Source organism: Styela clava, chromosome 13 (assembly GCF_964204865.1).
Source record: "Styela clava chromosome 13, kaStyClav1.hap1.2, whole genome shotgun sequence".
Lineage (NCBI taxonomy): Eukaryota > Metazoa > Chordata > Ascidiacea > Stolidobranchia > Styelidae > Styela > Styela clava.
In genome coordinates this window covers 6197265-6222847 of record NC_135262.1, presented here as the reverse complement: position 1 = coordinate 6222847, position 25583 = coordinate 6197265, and the positions used below count along the sequence as shown (strand labels likewise).

Below are 25583 nucleotides of genomic sequence, written 5' to 3'. Positions count from 1 at the left end.
CATAGTTAGTAGTATGGGTTATAGGGTTCCAGGATATACAATTCTCTCAGAGAATCTTCGAATCCCCGGAACAGCTCCATCGAACCCAGGTTAGGAAACACTGCACCCTACTTAAACTCTTCATGTCCAATTATTCCCTAACCCTACCCACCACCCTATTGAGTTGCATAAAAGTGTAATTTTAAAGACTCATTCTCATGCTTCTCTGACGATCTCAAACGCTTTCGTCAAGTCGACTCGTGCATATCGATTGTGCAGTTGAATATTTGCTTCCCCTTGAATACTTAAGAGCCATTTTGGACCGTTACGTTACCCATTGCGTATTGCGTTACACTTGGCAAACATGCTTTTCACACGATTTGAGATATAAAATCTATGCTTTATTTACACTACTCTTTTTATTATGTTCTCATTGCTATGTATTATGATTTGAATGTATAACATGAACCATTGCGTTACACTTGGCAAACATGCTTTTCACACAATTTGAGAATTAAAATCTATGCTTTTTTCACACTACTCTTTGTATTTGTATCATCTTCTAAAGGTAACAACGTCACAGTTTTTGGATTTTTCAAGTTTGTCTAACCAACAAAATTAACGAGAGCTCTAACGATCATTCCATGGTTCTTTTTATTCCACGTTTTTTTCTCCTCATAGAGACCATTTAACTTTGCTTGCAAGGAACCTATGAACTGTTGGTATGAGACGTAACTATTTCTATTGCCACCATTTGCGACGTAAAGCGGTATTTCTTCGTTTTCAGCATCTTGCAGTAAAATTTGACGTAAATCTTCGTGATATTTTTTCAATTTCTTTTCCACAATATATCCGCTCTGTAAAAGCTGAATTTTACGGTATCATTAATATAATAGTTTACTTCATATATTGATTATTTTGTACTCCCGTAGTGTGAGTATAGTGTTAATCCCATAATAGTTTTATTCCAATTCAATTCATTTTGGTTCTGTCTGTGTTAGCCAAGTGAATATACCCCCTGCTCATAGGCTTCTGTCCCTCTACACACTTTGGTGTAAAATAGGCGAACAGAATTAGTTACACCCATTTTGGTACACACATTTCTGGAGCGCCAAATATTTTAAATAGGAAATTATCTGCGATATGGCTTTTTAACAGGTTCTAAGTTTCAAACCTCTTTGATCTTGACTGAATAATATACAACGATAAAAATTGCTCACCTGATCCATGCTAGAGTGATATCGTTTCACCAACTTCATTTCCAGTTGGTTTTTTGCGAGTTCGTAATGAACCTGCAAAAAGAATAAATTCCATGTATCTTAAAAATTTAGATATCGTTATTTAGAATGAAATTAATTTGGGTGCTCCCGTACCATTTGTACCAGATTAGGGTTAGGCCATAATTTTATTTTGTTTTTTCTTCTATTACGAGTTTTATTTAGTTCTATTACGAGTTCGGGGCTGTCTGTGTTAGCCACATGAATATACCTCCTGCCTCCGCCCCGTTACACTACTTGATGTAAAGTAGGCAAACAAAATTAGTTACCTTCATATTGGAACACATACTTCTGGAGCGACTTAATTTGTATATCTTATTGAGATTTTATTGGTTATTCGATTTATTTCTTTATGTTAAACTAAATATAATACAAATCGCGCAGTAATTCAGCTATGTTAATCTACACAGACATTAAAGTTTTATTTCCATCTCAAACGATAACGATCAAGATTACTTTTATTTATATACGGTACCCATAGAACATGCTGCAGTTGACCTGGGTGATATAGAATGTAACATACGCGATTTCTTTCGTTTTCCTTTTTCAGTAACTCCCATTTTGAGTCCAAATTACGAATTAAGTCGTTATGATGCCGCTCTACAACATTTCTTGGTTCATCGTCTTTTGTTCTGTCGTTGAATTTTTCACACAATTTTAATTTTGCTTTTTGCACCATTGCATTTAAAGCTACAGGTCCAATGAAAAGCCCATTAATCTGAAAAAATTGGATTCTAACATCAGAAGGCGCAAGTCATTATCGGTTTTAAACTTATGTCGTGCAAAAAACGGTATTATTAGGATTCACATATATATTTATCCAGGGGATGAAAAAAGTGAGCCAGTTATTTGTTTTCATGAACTTGGATTCGTGGACTTGATCTTGAGTACCCAAATTTGACAAAAAGAAATCATCCCTACATTGAAACCAAGACAGTTTGTATTATGATATCGTAAGCGCACGATGCGTAATAATTTTACTGACGAGGATCTGTCCCGCCAGAGGATTACCATGGATTAAGCTTAAATTCAGTCCAGAAATATTAATACCGCGTCTTCTAGAAATTTTAATTTTGGACTTAGTTAACGGAAAATTTGTAAATTTCCCCGTTTGTCTGCTGTGATGAAAACGCAACATTTATCCGACTTTAAATGAATTGAGATAACCCCCATGAAAAATTGAATCTGGGTCTGTCCAGTCATTCAGGCGCTAAATCTAGACATATAAACAGACAGAACGACTGATTACAAAAGTCAGAGATCCAAAAAAGAACAAAGAGCAAAGGGTTGTGCCATTAGTTGTTTGTATATCTGTATTTGAGGCAGAATATGGACAATGTGACATGGATTGGAATATTTCACAATAACGTGGATCTCTACAGTGGAACATTGCCGAGTGTTCGCATAAAGCCATCTACCTGCTCCATTTCTTGATCAAACTGTCGACTAGAATCAGCAACATAATTTTTCAGTTTCATGTTCAGGAGACGCTAAAATAAAAAGTTCATATCGAAGAATATTGAAGAAAAAACAGTCGTTCACGAGAAGGGGAAATTGTATAAATCTGACAAGGAGTCTAGTTTAAAATTAAATGAGCAAATCTGTGTTATTTAGGCACGTTTGATCGAAGAAAGTCAGAATTGTGCATAAATGTTAGTAAATTGCGGTTGGCACAAAACCTAAAAGTTTCAAGTTATACACCTATAGGTGAAGATGAATTCCACATAGCAAAATACGTTCAGCATAGGAGTTATTAAAATGCTCCAATTTCTAGAGTGGTAAATATAATCCACTGAAACAACAAAAAAATGTTTTGATGAAACGAAGACAGAAAGTTACTGTGCAGACGAACAAGGTAGAGGGATTTTGACTATATCTGGTCTAATATACCGCACTCAAAGGCTGCTGGCGATCTGATAAGTATTTGAAAAGTGAAAAAAAAATCCAAAGCGTAAAATATATTAGCAAAATGTTCTGATCTTATTCTCTGCATTTTATTTCATTGCTGATTCATACAAATTTCATGAATTTCGAATAAAAATACCATTGCTTACCTCTTTGCTTGGCGCAATTCGGACAGGTTCCACTTTTTGCACAGCTTTTTCCAACATGTTTATGTAATAACGAAAGTTCCCTTTTCTGTTGATACTACTACTATTGAATTCCCGAACGGCTGATCTGTAAAGCGAACCTCTTTTTTCTCGAACAAAATCTTCACTTACTTCTCCACCTTCTCGTATCTATAAATACAAAATTATTTTTACGAATAAAACAGCAGACGTAATGAAAAAACATAAACAACGCATTGTATTAATTTCTTCAGATTTTTTGCGGCCTCACAGTACGCGCTCTACTGACAATATATATTTATGTAACTTCAACTACCAAAATACCTCGTTGATCTTTTTTTCGTATTGGTCGACGACTTTGTTTATTGTGGCATATAAATCTTGATCCTCACTCTGAAAATATATTTAAATCATATATCAAAGTACTTGAATAGTCAAGTCTCGTTTTGATGCCTTTGCTGTCGTTACAAAAGAGTCGGTGTATATTATACACTACAGTATTCAATGCTCACGTATCCAATAAAAATATTTCTCTTGCTTGCAATTTCAGTAACTAAGGAAGTAGAACACCCTAATTTTTGTTTTAAACTGGCAAACGTTTAAAAATAGAATCAACAGTATAATTGAATAACGTTTGTGGTATTGCTCGTAATTGTGAGTTTTTAATAAATGTACCTCGTCTTCGACTTCATTTGTGCTATGATGGCGACACATTTCCATATAGTTTCCCGGCATTTCAAGCTGTACAAAAGATAAATAGTAATTTAGCTTATGTGAGGGATTGTTGTCGTGACGCAATCAAACGAATAAAATTTTGTTCGCCAGACCAACTTACTTACTATAAATCACTTCATAATGCAGACATGCATTTAATAAGTTTGTTTTGAATGGCTTTCGCAAAGCCAATGCAACCCATGATTCCCAACTAAAATTAGAATTTAGAAAATTACTCTATTCGTGTGGAAGCAATCTTCCGACCAAGTATAGCTCAACCTATAATTTATGACTGAGTATTCTAAGTGAGGATCTAGGAGAGTTGGATTGGATGTTAAATTCTGATTTCTGTTTGATTTTATTATAACATGAATCGACATGAACACATCGATTTGAATCTCTCCAAATTTATAGTTCACGGGGATTATGGAAACAGTCACACTTACTCTTTCAATAGTCGCTTCATATCTATTACGATTTTGTTCTTTGTAGTTTTCGTAGAAACGAGTTTTCTCTTTTTTCATATCTTCGGATGAGAGATCTGAATAGCCGTTGCCATATTTTTCCGTACTGCCCATTGCCTCTTTCCAACATGTTTCGTTGAAAGTATCGAATTCAGTTGGTGGTACTGGTTTATCTTCAAGCTGAGTTGTGGAAACAATGTGAATTTTATCCTTTGCTGGTATTACCTTACTGTTACTGTTAAATACAGTAGCCAAATATGGTGCTTCGACCATCAAAAGTGAAATTGTTTTAATTTTAGACCAATATCAAAACTTTAAAAATGTTAAAATTGGATTTAAGTAGAATTGATTCCAATGTCAGAATTTAATCTTATGCCTAATTCTGATCTTGGACAAAAAATGTTTTATCTGACTGCAATATCAGAAATTATGCTTGTTCACTATTTGGCAACACTAAATTCAGCTCCGGCCTATTCGTAGTTTGTACGCGAGGCCGCGATTTGAGAAGACGGTTGGATAGCGAAAATTCAACTGCAACGTTAGTCGAGTGGATTTACCTAACTAATTTGGTGGAGAGTGGATCTATCTTGCGCCCAAATTATCCAAGTGGACTGGAAAGAAAATCAGACTTTTGCAGGAAGTGGTATGTTGTTCCTCTTGAGCCTATCTGTATCCTAGCATATCATAAAACTGTAGGCCTACTACTACTAGTACCTCGTATCAAATGTGAAATAGCCCCAAATAAAAGTGTTCGCGAGAAAATTATGGGTAAAAATTTGCTAAAAATTAGTGCTTATCTGCCGCGTTTCGAAAATAGCAACATAGTCTACATCAGGGGTCACCAACCTTTTCGAAGCCGAGGGCTACTTTTAGGGTACAGATTAAGCTGCGGGCTACCAGTTCAATGTACACTTCCAAAAAAATCAGTTGCTCGATTAAGCTTCAATTATTGATATAATTACTGGTGTTTAGTGAAGTATAGACACTAATAAACTTTAGGATTCTTCAGGAAATCAAACGATTATCACAACGTTGTAAATAAATTTCTATCAATAACACTCATATTTCAAAACTGAGTGTTAAATTGATTTTCATAGGAAACAACAATGTACTTGAATTATTTACAAACACTCTGCACAAGTCTAAGATAAAATGGACTTAACAGTTGTACTATCAAATGTTGCATAGTATTATACCCCGACGTGTAACTTGACACTGTAACTCTGACCGAGTCTTGCAGATTTTCATCAGTGAGGCGTGTTCCATGTTTGTTCATGGTGGAGTGAGTCGCGGCGCTATGGCCCATCGTGTTAAGCGTTAGGTTCGCAGGTTAGAACCCCATGCGGGAATAGTTATGTGCGAAAGGATTGCTGGACTCCTCGCCGCCTTTGGGTGGTTCAGGTAACCGCTGGTCGGTTAAGGCTTCCTTCCTGATTTGTCATATGGTTAAGCCGTCCTATCGGCTATCTTCTCCTCCGGGATAAATATGTAAATCTCCTCCTATCCTGAGTTTGTCAAAAATGTTGATTCGAAAGGATAGGTTGAAACAAACGATGGTCTCGTAAAATAGGATTGCTGTATGGTTTGAATCGCGAGCTTTTTCTTTTCTGTCCGTACTGTGCTGACCAGTGGGTAGTTAGCGCGGAAGATTACGTGACAAGATGTGAAATATCTCTCGGCTTTGCCGTCGCTAAAATCGCCCCACTAATGAGACACACGCAGTCTGTTTTTATGGTGGTATAAATATATACACCTACCCTTCATCGTGAAAATGATGGATTTTTCTTTGGAATCAATAATTGTATTATTACTGCTCCGCTAACCAACGGACAAGAAAAAGCGCGGGTTCGTGGAAAGTGATCTCAGTGTGATGTCATAATTGGAAGAGTGTTAATTGACCCGTCACATTACTGGGGTCAAATAAAAATAAGGTTGATGGTTACAATAATCAATATAGTGTTATTCTCAGTTCCATATAAGTGTGATTTATACTAAAATAGAAGGACAAAATTTAATTGATGTAGCTTACTTATAAGAGCCGTTATTAAGCTTAGTTTGGAACAGACCTGCGGGCGACTCATATGGTCTTCGCGGGCGACTTGGTGCCCGCGGGCAACGCGTTGGTGACCCCTGGTCTACATTGTAGTCTGCAGTATCCTAATTGTTTTTGAACTTAGCTACCGGTACATAAAAAGTGATTTCACATAACTGTTTATGTAATAGAAACTCTTGATCATATGAATGGTAGGTTGTGCCATTTTCTTAATTTAATCCAGTATTTCTACACCGGCACACACCGGCTTTATGACCACACCTAAACTGAAGTTTTTTAGTGGTGTAGGTTAGTCGTTAGGTCTTTCAAAAACATTTTCTGGAGCTCCGCAACGATAGTTGTTAGGGAATATATTTAGTCACAAAGGGTGAGTTTTTACGTAACATTTATTTAGATAACTTAAAGTTTAGTAGTGTTGGTTAGTCTTTAGGTTTTTGAAAGACATGACCTGGAGCTCCCAACGATGGATTTTATTCTCTAGAGAATGTTTGTGTATTAGACGGTACCGGTAAACCAGTACGTATACGCCGCAGAATTTAGTCATTGGAATTTTCGCGTAAAATATATTTTGAAGACTTTATTTGTATCTTGGCGCTTACTATTTACATAATTTCTACTGACGAAGTTTAAAAATCATCTTCAATAAAAATCGACCGCGGTTCGGAAACGGCCTCTGATAAGTGGTAATGAGAACTCTGCGCGGGACTTGTATCAACGCAAATCGTATATTCGTGAGAAAGGGGATCAACCTCTGTTTTCTGTATTTAATTCTGGTTCCATAAATTTTTTAGTTTCATAAAGATTTAAACAATATTACATTGTAAACAGAATGCTTAGGCACTGGAAGTTAGAGTTAGACTGCCATGCAATCAAGCGACGACGTTTCATGAAATTAACGTAAGTGTTTTTGAACGTGTTGTTTTTTGCGTTGCATGGGTTTGAAGTATTTTTAAAAATTAATTGACTTTAGTGAAAAAAGTATACGTCGCATTAATGTTTCAATATTTTCAGCCCAGCTCAATACGAACATTTTTGCATGGTTTTTGTGGCTGCAATTTATCATAAGTTCTTTTCCCATTTAGTATGTGTGACTTGGCTAAATCCAAAAAGCCTGTAAACCTATGCTATGCTGAATTTACAAATATACTAGCCTATATCAGAGTGTGCAACCTGCGGCCCGCGAGGCAAATGCGGCCCATAAGGGAAAATTGTGCGGCCCGGGGAAATATGCCAAATGCGAATGTTATGCGGCCCGTTCGTCTTTAAATGTGTTGTTTTTCCCGTTGCATGGGTTTCAAATGAATATTCTGAATACTGGAAAGGTTTGCTATTCTCAATACTGAAGCTGATTATAATTTTCAAAATCTATTTACTTTAGTGCAAAACTTGTACGCCGCATTTTTGTTTCATACTGATGTGGGTGAAATTCTTCTTTTTCGAATTGGTTTGTGTAACCATGTGCTGAAACCAAAAACCCTGAAAACCTATGGTATGCTGAATTCACAAATATAGTAGCCTATGCTATGACCTATAGGGCCTCTATGACAAACAAATTTTGTTGGATTCAAACTTTGTAAATCCATTAGATCAGTGCAATTAGTTAACAGGGTTAATTCAAAGTTCCTATTGCTTTTCTTAGTATCACAAATCACAATATTCAAACATATGAACGAATTACATTGTGAAAATTTTCATATCACAATAATAAAAAAAGTATAAACGTATTTTTAAAATATAAGTTTTAGGCTATGTATGTATTTGTATAATATGTAATAGACTCACAATTGACATTTTATTCTTGTATGACGAAATAGCATCAAGATAGCCGGAAACCATGTCATGTTTTTCTTTCGCCTCGAAAAAAGAGATTTAAATAATATTTGACAAAGTGCATTTCACGGAACGCGCTAAATGTAGGCAGTAGTAATGTATTATGTATAATCAACGATGTTCGAATATACTTTGACAAAAATGCCACAGGCTTATATCTATGTCACACACTTCAACAATGATTAGTTAGTCTGTAAATGTTCACGTCCAAAAATATTAATTCATTCTTTAATAAACAGATAATACAAATACACCAATAAACGTTTTCGATTCTCAGTGAGCTCCCTCAATCTTTTGTGGATTGGTTACTCTTTTGCAATGATAAAATCTTAAATATTGAAAAACATTATGAACAAATACTTAATTCTCTGGGTTCTATTAGCTATGGTCCCACCCGTCTTTCTGACTTTACTTCAAAGTGATTTCAAACTTTTGCTTGGGTTTTTGTAATCTTGATTCAAGCAGATATTTAATAAGAACAAAGATTTAAGCATGCGACAGTAATTTTACATACTTCATTGTATCCCAGCTTTGCGAGAAATCTCGCGTAGGCTTTATCGATTTCGCCTTCCGCGTGAGTTCTTGATTGCACACGCTTTTCATTTTTACCGCCTTTACCACGAGAGTAAAATTTACCGATTGCTTCTGATTTCGCCTTGTTATGCTTCAGCTTTGCTTCAGTGTCGCTAGCACATCCTACAATGTACTATAATAAAATAACAATCAATAAATCTTTCATTAGGTAGCATGTGCTAAGTTCACCGCACAATAAAGAACTCCCATACTTTGCTCATCAGCTCGGTGTAATGATTCAAACAAGCTCTTCTCATTTCATTGTCTTCGGCACTCGCAATTACCTGAATACATATACTTATTATTATTATTAATTAGATATATAAGTATATAGAAATTTGGGTTCCCGAAGTCTGTGTACCAATAGGGAGGTAACTAATTTTGTTCGCCTACTTTACATCAAGTTGTGTGAAGGGACTGAAACCTATAGGTAAGGGTATATTTACTTGGCAAACACAGACAGTCCCCGAACTAGTATTAAAAATTAAACAAGGAAAATCGGAATACCATTATATCCTAACCTGGTAACATAGAACGGGAGTATCGAAATTTGTTCGGATGAGATCTGTATGGGTTTTTTATTATCATTATGCAACAACAAAGTTTGTAGCGTGACCTTTTACTTCTAACAAACAACCCATGAATATTTTTATATCACCTCTTTAATTTTAGCAAAACAAATTAAGATTTTGCCCAGGCTCTGTCGCACCTCATTGGACACGAAGTGTTCCTGTGGATTGTTATGTTGTTTTTGTTGGTATTTTCCTTTTTATTGTTATAAAAATAGTTTATCTTTCATTAACTACTGAACCAATTGCTTCGAAATTGTCATTGCTTAAAGATTTTTTTCGTTAGAGGGCTATTTTATTTATTTCAAAATTCTTTTTGGGCTCTATGGGAATCGATTTTTGTGTGCAATGACGTCATCAAAAATGAGCACATTGTGGTGGTTCCGCGTTCCTGTTAGTAGTGGGTACCGGTAGTCTACTGTGACAGATTACATACCCTCACACCTTCGTTTTGACCATCGTGCCCATATATTTTAGCATCGCTCACTTGATTTTCAGTTTTTATTTGTATGTCATAGTTTGAAACCCCGATAATAGCAATGTTTTCACTATTTCATTTTTCACACTATCCCTCATTGGTTGGCGCATTGATTTACCATGTACAGTACATTTCATTTATATTCAAAATTCACAAATAACTAAATTATAAACACCTCCAATATGTCGTCAACTTTAATGTCGGTATCAATAGTTCCAAAGGCGTCAGCACATTTCGTCGCTGTTGCGTACAAACCGCGATAATTCATAGGTTTTCCATCCGAAAATTCCTTGACGATGAGATTGTCTGGATGAAGTACAGATTCAGCAAGTGGAGTTAGCTGCTGCACGAATTTTTCATCAATGTCTGTTATAAAAAGTAGTTAAAAATTTGATCATGAAAATATCCTACATATGTATTAGTAAATAGACTAGAATTAACACGCAAGGAGTGGCATATAACACAAAAACAGCGCTGCGAACCCAACGTGGTGTGATGCGGATCATATGCAGCATTGACCCAGTGCTGCCGAAGAACTGCTGATATCAAGACGTACAGGTAGGTTGACAATTCCCAGAATATAGTTTTAACAGTTGTGTGTTAGAAAAATGAATATTGGCCTGTTTTCGCTTTTTCCGAGTCGTACGTATTATAAGTAACGTAAAACGTATCATAGATTTAGGTAAATATCTGTTTTAGATCAAAATAGACAAAAAGCGCGTTGGTAAATCGGAATCATTAAAATGTTCTGAATATCCAAAGGTACAGCTAAGATCGCATCCCAACGGAGTAACGAATTGAGCCGTCCCGTCCCCTAAATCCTGCCCGCGTAAAAAATTCACATCGATGTTTGGAAGTACTAGCGAACAATTATTTTCAAAAATGATCATTACAAAGAATAATCTGAGAACTCGGATTAGTGATGTCCATTTAGAAAATGTTCTAATCTTGACTTCATCCAGTTTGCCGCCTGATGTCGAAAAGCTATCAAGCGTGATGCAACAAGTGTCACCCCATTTTTAAATTAAATGTCATTTGTAATTTTTTTTCTTTCAATAAAACGACTGAGCGCGCCGTTAAATCTGAAATTTCAACTTATGATCCGTGTGAAAAAATTGTGATTCATCGGCCGTCCGTTCGGTTTTTACCTTTCTAAAAATATGTGCGGCCCGCCAAGACTTGCAACCCTTAATTTTGGCCCGCGAGCAACAAAAGGTTGCCGAGCCCTGCTCTAAACCAACACGTTGTCAGTCTGAAGTCTGTACAAATCTTACCAGGGACGCAGGAAATTGGTCCGGCTATTGCGAAATAAAACCTATAATTTGCTCAAAATCTTACCATTCACGGTTGCTTTATCGTATGGGAGTCCTTGCGCCAATGTCAGTCCGGGATGTGGCATTAGGAAGCAGCTAATATTGCGATAAGCTGAAGAAATGTATTTTCGCACCACTTTTAATTCCTCAATTTTGCCTTTTGTTTCCATGTACTTTTCCAGATAATCCTTTCCTCCATTGCTTCCGAACTCGTGATCATTTACATGGGGCCAATCTCGTATCAGGAATTTTAATCCCTGGATATAACAGAATGCAATGATTAGTTCATATGTTTCAACGACCTATCGATGTGCCGTTTCATGTGACATATTATATTGTCCCCAGTTACATGTTGATAGTCTCTAAGATAAAGCTAGTAAAACAGCTAATCGCTTACCCTTAGACTCAGTATTTCAGTTCATTAAAAAAAATATGTGTGGTCATAAAAAAAGAGCTTTGGGTCGTCTGTGGTTCTTTATCGAACATTAGTATTAATCGAATATATATATACATGAAACAAAATCCTAGACACAGTCATTTTCAAAATGAAATAGAAAAATAAAGAGTCCCAAGCGTAAATTTAACCTGCAAAAAAGCTCCGCCCGACTTCTGCTGGGTAATTCTCCGTGCGTATTCCGTGAAGAACTGAAACAAGAAATAGCTTTTACCTCTGAAATGCGTTTTTTTAATGTGCGTTTGAGATAATAAACTGATATTGAATAATTAATAAACCGTCCACATATTAAATGGGTGTATGGACTACAATATATAGGAAACATAAAGAAAACACATTTTCCACTTACCTGTAGAAATTCCAAATCGTGCTCGTTGATATCTCCCGATAAATTGAGAATTTGAACTGAACTTATGATAGTGTTGAAAGCAAATATCATTAAATTTTGGGTTTTGCTCGTATTGGAATCGAAAAGACCTTGAGTGTCCATGAAAAGAACTGCAACCTGGTTTTAATTGAAGTGAAGAAACTGATTATGGGTTGCTTCACTTTTTATAAAAGAAAAGTCCTATCTCAAACATACAGTGTGATAAAAAGTATAAGTTAAATAAATCTAAAGTATATATATATGCCGGTTTCAGCAAAATTGAAGCTTATCGTATTCCTACATTTCAATCACTGTTTGTTCAAAGTTGTTTGGAGTGCACCATCTCACAGAACGAAAAAAATTGTTATATTTATGTTGTATTGGATTCATTTTTGCATGATGCATCAAAATACATAATGTGATAGACAACACTTATGATCAAAAACACATGGGTTGGGTTGGCATATTAGAAACTACAAATGTTTTTCATTCGAAAAACCAAGAGCAATCATATTTGAATACATATTCAGATCGATTCAATCGGAGATAAAATAGAAAGGAATTTTTAAAATCAATCAACGAACCTCCCCTTTTGGTGTAGCTACAATAAATGGTTCGCTAAAAATCATTATTCCTTGCGTGTGCGCCGCACTTCCGCTGCACCACTCGAACCCATCGGCTATTCTGTCACTTTTATTTCCTATCCATTCATCGTCTTTTCGCAAGTACTGTATAGAATTAACTGTTTAGTATTTTGAAAATCAGGGAATTTATTTGCAATAAAATTGTGCGCAGAGTATAAATTGAGATTGCTCATTCTCGTGCAGAGCAGTGATGGGACGAAAACCTATTTCCAATTTATGGATTCAGATATTTATTTCCGTTGTGCGCAGGGATGGCCAATTCGAATAAAGTATTCGAATGTATTCGAATATCTAGTCATTCGAATATCGGAATTCACGTTCATAAGAATATCGGATATTTGTGTGACGTCACACATTTTCGACGCCGCTTTCAAGACGTTTCCGTTAAATGAAAACATTCTCGATAAAAACTTGCGCGTGATTGTTTTCATCACTCATCAGCGTAACGTGTTATTTAGGCCCGTAAACGCCCTTACAATTGTGTTATTTTCTCTAAAACGAAAATTTTCCACAAATTTGTTCCACGATAACGATAACATTTATTTTATTTTTGTACACGCACGGAATTGTGAATCTGGTAAATACGTTCATCGGCGGCGAGTTTCTAAAGACAACGCAACTTTTTGATTGAAAAGCGGCAATTTGAAATACTGAAAATAAAACCGTAAACAATATAAGTTTTATTGAGGCCCGCGAAAATTTAAAAAACGCTTTTCTAGGCTGTGAAAATCGCAAAATTTCGTGTGCCTCTGGCACACATTATGTTTGGTCGGCGTTTAGAAACATATCGTCACTAATTGATGGCGGGATTTGCCTGATTATCCATTACTTTAAATTGCCGTCGAATATTTTCGTGTTAACACGATACAAGGTTTGAAACGCGACTTTTTCCCGGGTTGTGAGGATGTATATAATATAACTAATCTAAAGTATATTCAATCAATTTTATTTTGATGAAATAATTTTTACTCTGAGATATTACAGCATATTTATGGATTTTTCGAACAGTTTTATCTAAAAATAATCAGAGTGGCAGCATTTCGATCGAGTGGAGTCACTGTTAACAAGTACATCTAAATATTTGCTGAATTCGCAAAATACGTATCAAAACAATATTTAATCGGACAGTTTACCTCACGTTTTTATTTTTATGACCGCGGATTGCAATGGTATATAAGAGTGGTGAGGATTTTATTTTGTCGACGCAACCGCAAGTTAAATTGAAGACAATTAAATTAATAAAGCAAGACATTTTAAATATGCCCGTGTCGGTCACGAATTCATCACTTTGCACAACAGAAAAATATATATTCGTTGTTATATTATTTGTTGTAAAAGTCGACTCTTTTAACAGGTGGCATAATCGCGGCGATGAATATGTATTTTTTAATTTACTGCTAAACTTTGTATGTATATTCATTGTATGAAATGAATTATACTCTACACCTAATAGGATTTTATATAATTATTTGAGATTTTTCTAACGGCGATAACGAGTTGGCAAGATTGCAAAAATACGTATTAAAATTAAATACATCAGGCAGTGTATCTCGTAATTTTAGGTCACGGATCGCCGTGGACCGAATAGTAATGTTTCGTTTTTGACGTAAGAAGAAGCAACCGCGAGTTACGTTGGACACATTAAATTAATATATAAAGATATTTTATAATCTCGTAGTTGTCATGAATTGAATATTTTACGTAACAGAATGATCATTATACGCTGAAAAGACGGCTCTTTTAACGAGCGCGGAATCGCGGTGGGTGTTACAGGCGGCAATGGGAATTTCCGATTTCGAAAATCCTGGCTGCGCGCTGGTAGTGGTGGTCATCTATTCTCTACTACGGTAATTTATTTTTAATTCCAAACACAACAATATATTACACATAATAACAATATGGTTCACATAAATTAATATACAAATATACTGGTAAGTAGTAGAATACTCTAGGCTTAAATATTAGAATCTTTAAAGGCATAATGGATTTTCGATTGTTGTTGCCTGTATTGCCAATAAATTTTATTACTCTCAGAAAATATACACAATTATCTGAATACAAGTAGTATTTTTGTCAATAGACTTGGAAAATAAAACCTAACCTGAATTTTGAAAATTATTTTTAAAACGAGCTCTTCCTTCAAAATTTTGTGGCTTCATTCTGATATTTCTATTGAAGCTTATTTCCTAATTTACTGGGTTTTAATCAACTAAAACAAAAATGTGTTATTTTCGATTTTAGAATGTATTCGGAATTCCAGATTCGAAAACATTATTTTAGAATGTATTCGGAATAGTTTAGTATTCGGAAATGGCCATCCCTGGTTGTGCGTGAAATACTGTACAAAGAAAAAAAAAGAAAATGAATCAATTGAGAGAGAAAAAAATAACAGACGTACGTACAATAAATCGGCTGCAATAGACTAGGAGCCGCGAATAAACTATGAAGTTAACGTGTCAGCGACACCCAAATTGCTGTATACAGCAGCAGATGACGTCAAATAAACAGTATTTAAACGTAATTTTTTTTTGTTTTATTTTTTTGAATGAACGCAATTTGGAAAATGTAAATCGAAAATGGAATTGAATTTGGAAAATGTATGGTGTTTACCTATATGAGAGACGAAGATTTGACATTGATTTTACAACTACGGCCATTGCATCAATACCCCATAAGAGAAATCTCTCTATTACTTACACCCTTATTACGAACGTATCTCAGAAGAAAATTGAGAATGAATGATTTTCCTCTCCGAAAAGTTCCAGCAATTGAAATGACAGCAATTGGTCTATTTCCAATCTCAGGTTGATTGAGAACTTTCTCAAATTCTTCGGAATTCAGAATAACTTTTCCGTCTTCAATGTCAATTACTTTCACAGCGCAATGTTTTGACACTAAAATTGCGAACGGATCGAATATAAAATTATCGAGAAAGTTTGATTTATTTCGGGGTGTCACTAGGTCTGACATGGGCAAACTACGACCCGCGGGCCAAAACCGGCCCATTGTGTAATTCAATCTAACCCGCCTGATTCTGCCACAACCAAACTAAAACCAAATCTGGATGTTTTAGCTAAAAAATATCTCAAGAAATTTGTTAAGATTGCGATTGAATTTAGTTTTGGCACGAAGCCTATTGTTTCCCACTTTTATTCTCGTGATACTGATAATATTGTTTATATTATGTAACTTCTCACATCACACTCACATAGCCTGTCAGTCTAGGTGGGCAAAATTTTTTGGTCCAAAAACCTTGCCCAACCCTGGTGTTGGGATAAAATGAGAGAGAAAAGTTGAATACAAAATTGGATATAATATTATATATGAGTACACATATGTATGAGAGGTTTTGGTAAAAACATTATAATTTTTCGAAATATTGTTTATGTTCATTTAACACTAAATAATATAAACAATGAAAGCTACAAAAGTACCTGATTGTGGTTTTGGTTGAATATCCTTTCTTAGGTTCCCCTGCAAAAACAAAAGTTAGTCATCTTGCAACAAACCCAGTATATTGGATTTAATTATTACTTTTAAATTTAAATATTGTCAGAAGAAACATTTATCCCAAGGATTACATGATGTCACAAAATTACGTCAGTTACGTCATCACCACTTACCGTAATTATTTTCACAACATCAGTCTTCGGTGCCTGAAACAAATATATATGTGTGTAAATCATTTTTCGTAGAGTTTTTCCACCTCTTTTCGACCAAACGAACGAAAATCTAGGCAACAGGACAGTGATATACATATACAGCTACTGTGCTCTTTTAATTCGGGACAAAAAGCCTTCAGTCACAACGTATGTACCAAGTGTTTTATATACCCCAGCCGTTAGACTTTTTATCATTTATCATGTGTGATGAAAATTTGGACTGATATTGATATGATACTTGGTATGAATTTTTTTTATTTCAACTTCAAAATTCGTCTTAAATGAGGCGATCTATTTCTCAACGGGATGAACATAAAATACACAACAGCAAAATATTCCAGACATCGTGATTGTAACAATACTGAAGTACAGAAAAAAACTTACTTTTTTCGGTTTGGACAATTCTTTAACACATTTTTCAACATGAGAAAAAAACTTTTCCTCAGATAGTGTATCCTGTCGGACTACAATAGCTTGAAGAAATTTTGGTCCAAGCGCCGAGGAGACGAGTGACTGCAGATTGTCCCTGAACTGAGCAGATAGATCTACAAAAATTTGAGCATAAAAATTGAAAACTTTATTATCGAATTGGTTATAGTTACAAATGTGCAAATTACAGTAGCTATATCATCATAATTTACAAACCGTCGGTTTCCACGTTTCTTTTTCCTTGAGTTCCCATGCCCGGATGTGGCATAAGAAAGCAATTCACAGTTTTGAAAAGTTGCTCCATGTACCATTTGAAATCTTTCCATTCATCTTTATTAAACTTTATATTTTTCAATACACTGTTAAGATATTCGTTTCCTCCCTTTCTACCAAAACTTTTCTCCATTGGGTGTTGCCAATCTCTCACCAGGAACAAAAAGTTCTGTGAAACAAGTTTAAATGTGATATTCGACCAGATTGGTAGACATAAAGGAATCATTGAACGTGTAGACCTGCATACCGGTAATTCATAAAATGGGCATGCTGTTCAATTCGTCAGTCATTTATCATTTTTCGATCATTTCTCTCAGGCTACATTTACTTGACCAAAATTCCATTATATATATATATATATATATATACATATATTATTTACAAATATCCTTACTTCGGTAAATGTATATGTTGAATTGAGTTCAACATAACACTGCTGCTTTGTATATTGGTAAAAATGTCAATATATACTTGTAATTTGATTTTCCCACGAACATATTATAAAGGTAGAAACATATTGCCCTAATGTCTGCGCGACCTAGTGAATATTGACCATGTTTATATGGCATGCAAGAAATTTTTATGTTCGGGACTATAGGTGAGCATTCTGCAATCCATCATAATGGAAATCGGGTTCTATTGGAATCCAGTAGCTTTGCGAAAAAAGCTTTTTGCGGTTTTCCAAAGTAAAGATATCAAACAGGAGGCTTCTCCAAATATCCATTCTCGCTAAAGGCATTCTATGATACTTTCGCCAAACACTCCTATATTTTGAGTAGAAGAAAAAAAGTCTTATCGACTGTAAACTTTATTTATATGTAGAGATTAGAAAATATAATGCTTACTGGGCCCCAGTTTTCAAACATTTGCAGGTCTGGTGCTATTGGCCTTGCTCTTTCAACAAATTCCTGAAACAAAAAAAAATTAACTTGCTCAAAATAGAAGTTCTAGTCATTGGGTAAAAAATTGACCTTCAAAACTCTGTTCTTTTGTAGATGTTACGTACGAGTACAATATTTATACACGTTTTTCATCTTCAAAAACAATTCAAATTCACATTTATAATTTACTTCAATAATGTCAAGGTAATTTATATTTGTAGGCGTGGCATCTAGATGGATATGCAATATACGAGAGATAAAACGATTTCGTATCTCCACATTCGCACCATTTCACTGTAATCAGTCATTGACATTCTAAATAAAAATCTATGTTTGTTCCTATCCAGACGGCAGCGTCTCATGAGAAAAATTACCGCCTATCGTTTTAGTTCAAACACCAAGTTTAAACATACACACAGTCTTGTCTTGCTTGATCTATTGCACATATAAGGTAGGATATTGCTAATGAGTCAATATTAAAATATTTTACAATGAAAACATTTGAGTGGTAGGGGATTTCAAAATGCAGACAAAGTATGAAAATAATTTTACGAATTGCTTGCCTTAAAATATTTGTTTTTGGCAACCTATTTATTATGTAAATAAATTTGCTTTAACCTGGTAGTAGGATTAGAATACGTTCATTTTACTTCAATTTGAATTTTACGTTTGTTTAAACATTTGTCTGATAATCTCACATTCTGTGTTAGCTATTTTGCATATCAGCCTCAATCATAAAGCAATCCATGTGCCCCATTAACCTATATACGTGTGTGTTCATTTCTAATTGTGGAACGACCTACCAATGTCATACACTTATATATCTAAACCGGGTTTGCTGTTTTTAATCAGAAATTGTTTTTTCACTTTATGGACACATTATATATATATTAAAACAGCTTCAAATTGAGACCATATTGCATTAAAATCTGTCATACGTTGCCTGTGTGTTGCTGTAACTATAATAAAGTTAAATTTCATTATCACGTTTGGCAGATAATTTGGTAACAATTTCAAACACACCACATCAACCGCTAGTATTGCAGTATAATTCAGGGGTGGCCAACCTGCTATCAACCGCGATCGACTGAATCTTTAAAATAGATCGCGGTCGAAAGCAGGTTGGCCACCTCTGAATTATACTGCAATACTAGCGGTTACAATATACTTCAAATGCGATTATTCGCTTGCTTAGAATTAGAACAGATTGGGCATTTTGATGCCACTGGCACTATTGCGAATAAAATTCTTCGCACTACTCTTGGAGTAAGACAATAACTTAATACTGCAGAAGTTGTTGTAACATCGTTTGTCAGTCTAGACTCTAGACACGCGATATTTGGCACTTCATTTTTAAACCTTGGCAGCGGAAAGACTTGTATTTGTTAATATGCTTTATTGGTAGGATTACCATATTTTTTTGACTTCAAAGCGGGACGCCTCCTGTAACTTTACAGTTTCCGATTTTACTACATAGGCCTACATTTAAGCCATCCCGGCTGTCTTTGTTGATCATAGTGTCATCGAGAGTTCATGCGCATATTCTATGTCTAAATATCGAGTTCAATTCGAAAAACAGAAAGGAATAGCCGCTAACGATACAAATGATCCGAATTTAGATTTTATTTATGTACAGCAGAAGGAATAAAGAATAATGAAATAGTCTGCCGTTTTCAGGCATTGAGAATTTACTTATTCGCCCAAGCATGCTTTTCTGTAGATACCACCTTTAAAAAAACGTTGTTCACTGTTACATTACTCGGACGTCCGAACAGGACCAATTAAAGTTGATTTTACATGTGATACGTTCGCTAACAATGTTAGCGGGAAATAACGAAACAAACAAAATGACGCATTCACCTTCAGTAAGTACGCTAGCGTTGCGCTACACAGCAACAACAGTAACGAGAACATGTTCGTGTGTTATGCTGAATGGCTGATGGCAAAAGCGGGCTTCTTGGCTGACTTGTTGGGACGGCGGGACGTATGGTAAGCCTATGTATTGGGCTTGACCAGAATCAAATACTGTATGTGTAAATTGTATTTTGCGCATTTAAAGTACTGTATTCTTCCCGCTGTAAAACACACAACTGGTTTGAGGCAATTTTGGGTGGGTATTTCACTTAAATTCACTCAACATCAGACGCAATTGACTACTCGAGACGTGGCGATCGATCGGTCGATCGCGATCGACGTGTTGGCCACCCCTGCAGTATATAATGAAATAATGCAAATTCACACAATTTTAAACAAAGAAATTAATTTTTGTGTCGATATATTTACCTTTACAAATTCAACATCATTTCCCAGCATTTGAGAATGTAAATTCAGAATCTGAACAGAGCTTATCAATGAAGCAAGAGCAAAGATGTCGACACATATTTGTCGCGTTGCTGAAAATGCTCCTTGTACTTGCATCATCAATACAGCAGTCTGTAAAAAATCAGGGGATTGGAAAAATCAGGCGAACTTTGGAAAACTACGAAACATGTGTAAAGCTTGGTGCAGATGAAAACAATTTATGAATACGTTTCCATGGAACGGTTACTATCTACGAACAAAGTTCTATTCTATTCCAGCATCATTTCTAACAGCTCTTCTTATAGCACTGGCAGATGTGGTGATCTATCGGAATGATCGATTTTGAGAGAAATAGCTATGATGTTGGCAGTTCTAACAGATCCCGGTACAAACTTCAAGTAAAGATTTCTCGTGCAAAGTTTTTTCGACACAAGAATTTCGACGTTATTGAAGTCTTTTATTCAAAATATCAATGGCATGACATTCTTATGCCATGGCCCATGTTTTTGGCGCTATTTATTCATGGATTACAATTCATAAATCAATTTTCAATATTACTATGTTCTTACATTATTCACAATATGAACATTTCGATACAGAAATATTCCAGGCTCATCCGTTTGTATGGAATCTTCTCCAATCTTGTCGTCCAACCAATCAGTGGCTTCTTCGCTGACTCTGTGCCCCTGCAACAGCATTTTTTGCATTAGGATCGAGGATGATAAGGGTTAAAGCATATAGTTCACTTCCTATACATTAGATAGGCTTAGGCGCAATAAAACTGTATAAAGGCATCCCAATTCGTTCTATAATTTAGCATTTTAATTTTTTTTTCTTTTTTTTTTTCTTCTAATGATGACAACGCCGTGAGAATAATTTTGAAGAAGACTTATTCTCTTTTGTCGCTCCAACGTACATGTAGTTTAACGTTCGAAAGTAAGGCCGTTTTCGGAACTCACAAAAACTCTGTTTAGACATAGCACAACTATAAAGAAATTTAAGTCGTTGATAAATACACGAACTCACCTTGGAGTAACCTAAATACTGTAAAAATAGCTTCGACATAAACGATTTTCCTTTACCATAGTCGCCACACAAAGATACGATTGCAACAGGTTTATCTCCGACATTTGCATCTTTCAAGATCTTTTTGAGTGATTTCGAATCCAAAACCACTTTTCCCTTTTCGACTTTGACAATCTGCACAACGCTAGCCATGGCTTTATTTTTGAACAATTTAATCAGAAGATCTGGAAATTATAATTCGATGTACTTTAGTAACGGAACGACAAAAAATAATGACAATTTCAAGCAAAATAGCTAGTTATGAATTTCCATATTGATACTCAACAGGTTTAATGGTAGCAGTCGCTAACTACCCGAACTCGTATACCTCCATTTTTTATCGTCGTTGAATATCGTTTGCTCCACTTTCACAATCTATAAGAACAAAACTAAAAAGCGCCCTTCTTCGTTAGCAACCTACCTCGAGCTGGTTCGTTTGATATTTGTGTTGGTAAAATGAGTTTACGGATAACTAAATAGATTTTGATATGCAGCGATCGGTTTATCTCATATATAGGTTGCTTGACAACACCCGCACCACCCTTCGTCAACAGAATAGTTTGGCGAGAATATAAAGGTCAAGTCGTGCTCGGTGCCATATTAGGTAAACAGGGTTATCTGATCCCAAACTCTTGATTCGAAAATCCAATATCATTCAACAAACCGCATTTAAACTGTACAGTGGATTGAGAACAACAATAACTTATTCCTTGTACGGCAGTTTAAATTTATAAATAAATATTGTTAGAGGCTCATACACACCTTCTCAAGCTGTAGTTCAGTGGTTTGCGCAGTAAGACGCAACTGATAAGCCATTACGTTAAAGACTTTGCCACGACGAAACCACTTGAAAAATTGAAATGCGATCGAATAAATGAGTTTGTATAACCTTGAAAAGTTTGTAAAACTCTATCACTTCAACCTCAAAAACAAAGTATGCTAAGCATAAAGTAACCGGATAATATTAACCGTAATAATGCCTTCATTTTATGAGAAAAATGCCAATACATGAATCCGAAATCCATATTATGCGTCATAACGGACTAGTAGTGGCGTCTTTGCATTTAGACTTAGAAGACTCTTACAATTAGCATAGGCTGGGCTAGGATGTTACATCGTCTATATCAGTAGATTGTCGCCGATGTAAGCATATTCTTCATTATCGCAACCCACTCGTTTTGCCGAAGCCTGCCCTTGATCTAATTGCTTTTATAGTAGGCTCGTGAGCTAAGTTTCATGATTTTTCTTACTCAAAACGTCTCTCTGATATCTCGGATAAACATTTCGGTTAAAATCTTATGACTTTGATGAAGATACAAACGTGGCGATAAATGTACGCAATAGAAGTAAAAGTCAAAATAACAATTTTTAATTACACTTTTGAAATTATGATTCCGGCTGCGTGTGCAGCTGCCAGAATGCAACGTTTTGGCGTAGTTTCGCGGCCATGCAAGGGTATTTTTAGTAAGAAATACAGGAAAAAATTGATTCAAAACAAGCATTTGTTTTAAAACACGATTTTTATTTAGAATTGATAAAAAAACAAAATCCTAATCGCCAGGCGAGCTACGGAATAAAAATTTGTGTAAGGTAAGCAAGATATTTGAACCATTCATTTATTGTGCTTTGAGAAATTTGCAAATTTACGTGGGTGCAAATGTTCGTGGATACATATTGCCATTGCTGCAATGTCTAAGTGCGCAAATGTTCATGGGTACAATCTGTATGAGGGTGCTAAATAATTTGGTCCAATTGTCGATGGGTGCAAATGCCAGTGAAAGGTGGTTTGATGCTCTCAGAATACCCTGAAAAGAATATATTTGTATCTTTTGTAGAACCCCGCCACCTCTCAATATAAAAAATTAGTTATCCAGTCACCAATTTTTATTTATTGATGGAGTTCAGCACTGAATTCAGCGAAGTTAAGGTTAGTAAACGCGCAATTACTTGAAACGTCGCGAGTGCAGTAATTAAAACGTGTTTTTCTCAAATCTCACATTTCTTTCAACTGTGGCAGGAGCTTTCCACAAAAGATCCAAATATTTAAGCAAATCTAGATTTAAATTGGGTAATAACACTAGTACTTGTATTCTCGCATATGGCCATATGTCACGTACATTTTGGGTATAAATTTGAATATTTCATCTGAAAAACATTTATTTTAGTGCACCAGATATATATATACATTGACATGGAGCAGAAATTAGTAAGATGGAAGGCCTAGCCCTAGAGACATCCTAGCATTTTTATCACAAATGTTATGTATAGGGACGTTTGGTATTTTTTTCAATCTATTGACATTGCTAGTCCGGGTATGGAAAGCATCCAAAGACTAATATTGACTTTTGTATTCACTGGTGAAGTATGTAAATTTCCAACGTTTCCAAATATTTGAACTACCTTCATGGTATGACTGAGTTTTTTTGTACAAACACTAAACTAAATTAAGGGTTTGATCATGATATATCCTTTTTTGAAATCTCTCAAATACGGTTTCAATGGGCATTAGCTGCAATGACCAGACGAAATAGTCCAATCCAAAAGTTGCAAAGGCAAAAGACTTGCAAAAAAATCTTGTCATAGGGGTTATCATGCCAAACTATCTTTCTTTAGCATCGTTGATGTATTTACGAGCATAACAACAAATTAAAAAGATAAATATATATTCAAATATGGTTTGAAAATTTCCGGATCCAGTGCAATAACATATAAAATTTTACGATCATAAAAAAGAATTGAAGGTTCAAATATTTGAAGAAGATTTCAGAAATGTATTGAGCGCCTTAAGTATCTTTCGAAATTGAAACGATGTCCAACTTATGACTAGGGATGGCGGAATCGAGTCCGGATTCGATTACAGAATCGATTCTTCGCGGAATCGACTAAAATCGATTCCGATGCACTGGAATCGATTCTCGAGTTTTAAAACTTTGATTGCAAACAATGTGTAACGTTTTGTAGCAATTCCTTCACATATATGTATAAACTGCTTTACTGATACGGCGCCGCAAACTTCACTGTATATGATATATATATATATTTCGCTGGGAAGCTTTAACGTTTATTTATTTTGAAAATCTCTGTGGGTTCTGAAGCATTTTTTTGTGCGATTTTGTCTTCTGTGACAGATTGGATACCCATACTACTTAGTTTCGGCCTTCTTGTCCGTCCAGAATTTGAACATCGTGCTCTTGTTGGATTTCATATGGTATTGCTTAGGTGGGTTTATTCGGTAAGACATGTCGAAGAATCGAGATTCGAGAATCGGAATCGCAAATTAAGGAATCGCTTGCTTTCAAATACCTGTAATAAATAACTGTATATACCCTTTCAAGGAAATCTTGTTGAAATTTATTAGGAATTGTTCAAACAAGAATGCTCGCGTCAGCCACGATAACGAGGTAAAACCATATACCTCCAAAACTTTATTCTTATACGTAGATATGTGAGCACGATGTTTTGATGTCTTTGTTTTGATTTCCGAAATCCCTTCAAATTGTCATTTATGAAAGATTCATTGTTTTTTTTAAAACATAGGTGAAAAAAAGCAAATTTGAAGTTAATATTTGCAACGTTTTACTTCTGTCAATTTTGATTATTTGGATATCCAACTAAGCCATGTTTGCTCTTATCTAGCCGGCGATGCCCTTGATAAAATTTGCCGACCTCTAAAGTTTAAGTACTGACATCAAGTTTAAACATAGGATTTTCAGTAAAGTTTGTTGTTAGACAAAGCGAAAGCCTGGGCTTGTTCTAACTCGCCAGACAACAATAGAGCTTTCTGCGATAACATGTTGAAGTCGCATTAAGTCTTGCCATTGTCACGGTTTTGGATATCGCTTGAAAAATATCCTTGAGCTCAGTGACAAAGCCAGGAAATACTGCTGATTCTTGTACAACTGAATAACGATTTGCATTTTTTATACCGCGCAAAATGAGAGAAAAGATTCATACAATTAGGTTATCGCCGTCTCAACATGCATTGCCATCTGCCTGAGTAACTTTTGTAGAAATTTTCTATCTTTCAGGAACGAGCACCTCAAATTTGTAGTTGCCTAGATCAATGATTTCAAGTTGAATATGTTCCGCAGCTTCTTCCACCGGAATGTGGAATAGACACGTGGAGATTTCAAATAATGTTTGGACTGCTCATTCGAATTTAATTGATATTGCAGACATACATTTCTG

At 35.3% G+C, this 25583-nt stretch overlaps 1 protein-coding gene across 1 annotated transcript; it reads right to left on the bottom strand.

Moving 5' to 3' along the window:
• Positions 1-345: 345 nt before the first annotated feature.
• Positions 346-22033, bottom strand: LOC120332744 (uncharacterized). Its single transcript, XM_039400059.2, has 26 exons — positions 21817-22033; positions 21357-21580; positions 20900-21016; positions 20313-20462; positions 17994-18056; positions 17092-17317; positions 16831-16991; positions 16408-16440; positions 16219-16258; positions 15482-15678; positions 12725-12868; positions 12123-12278; positions 11905-11964; positions 11345-11576; positions 10182-10372; positions 9172-9243; positions 8901-9092; positions 8339-8410; positions 4486-4683; positions 4001-4066; positions 3650-3718; positions 3311-3496; positions 2675-2746; positions 1780-1974; positions 1200-1271; positions 346-845 (listed from the first exon to the last, which is right to left on the bottom strand). The coding sequence occupies exons 2-26, from the start codon at positions 21546-21548 to the stop codon at positions 585-587; spliced, it is 3417 nt and encodes a 1138-aa protein (XP_039255993.2). The 5' UTR covers positions 21549-21580; positions 21817-22033; the 3' UTR covers positions 346-584.
• Between the last annotated feature and the right edge of the window lie 3550 nt (positions 22034-25583).

Coding starts and splice junctions, on each gene's coding strand:
- LOC120332744 (XM_039400059.2), bottom strand. CDS start 21,548: ATGGCTAGCGTTGTGCAGATTGTCAAAGTCGAAAAGGGAAAAGTGGTT. Junction 16,441..16,830: donor AATTGTCCAAACCGAAAAAA/GTAAGTTTTTTT, acceptor TATTTGTTTCAG/GCACCGAAGACTGATGTTGT. Junction 9,244..10,181: donor AAGTTGACGACATATTGGAG/GTGTTTATAATT, acceptor ATATGTATTCAG/GTAATTGCGAGTGCCGAAGA.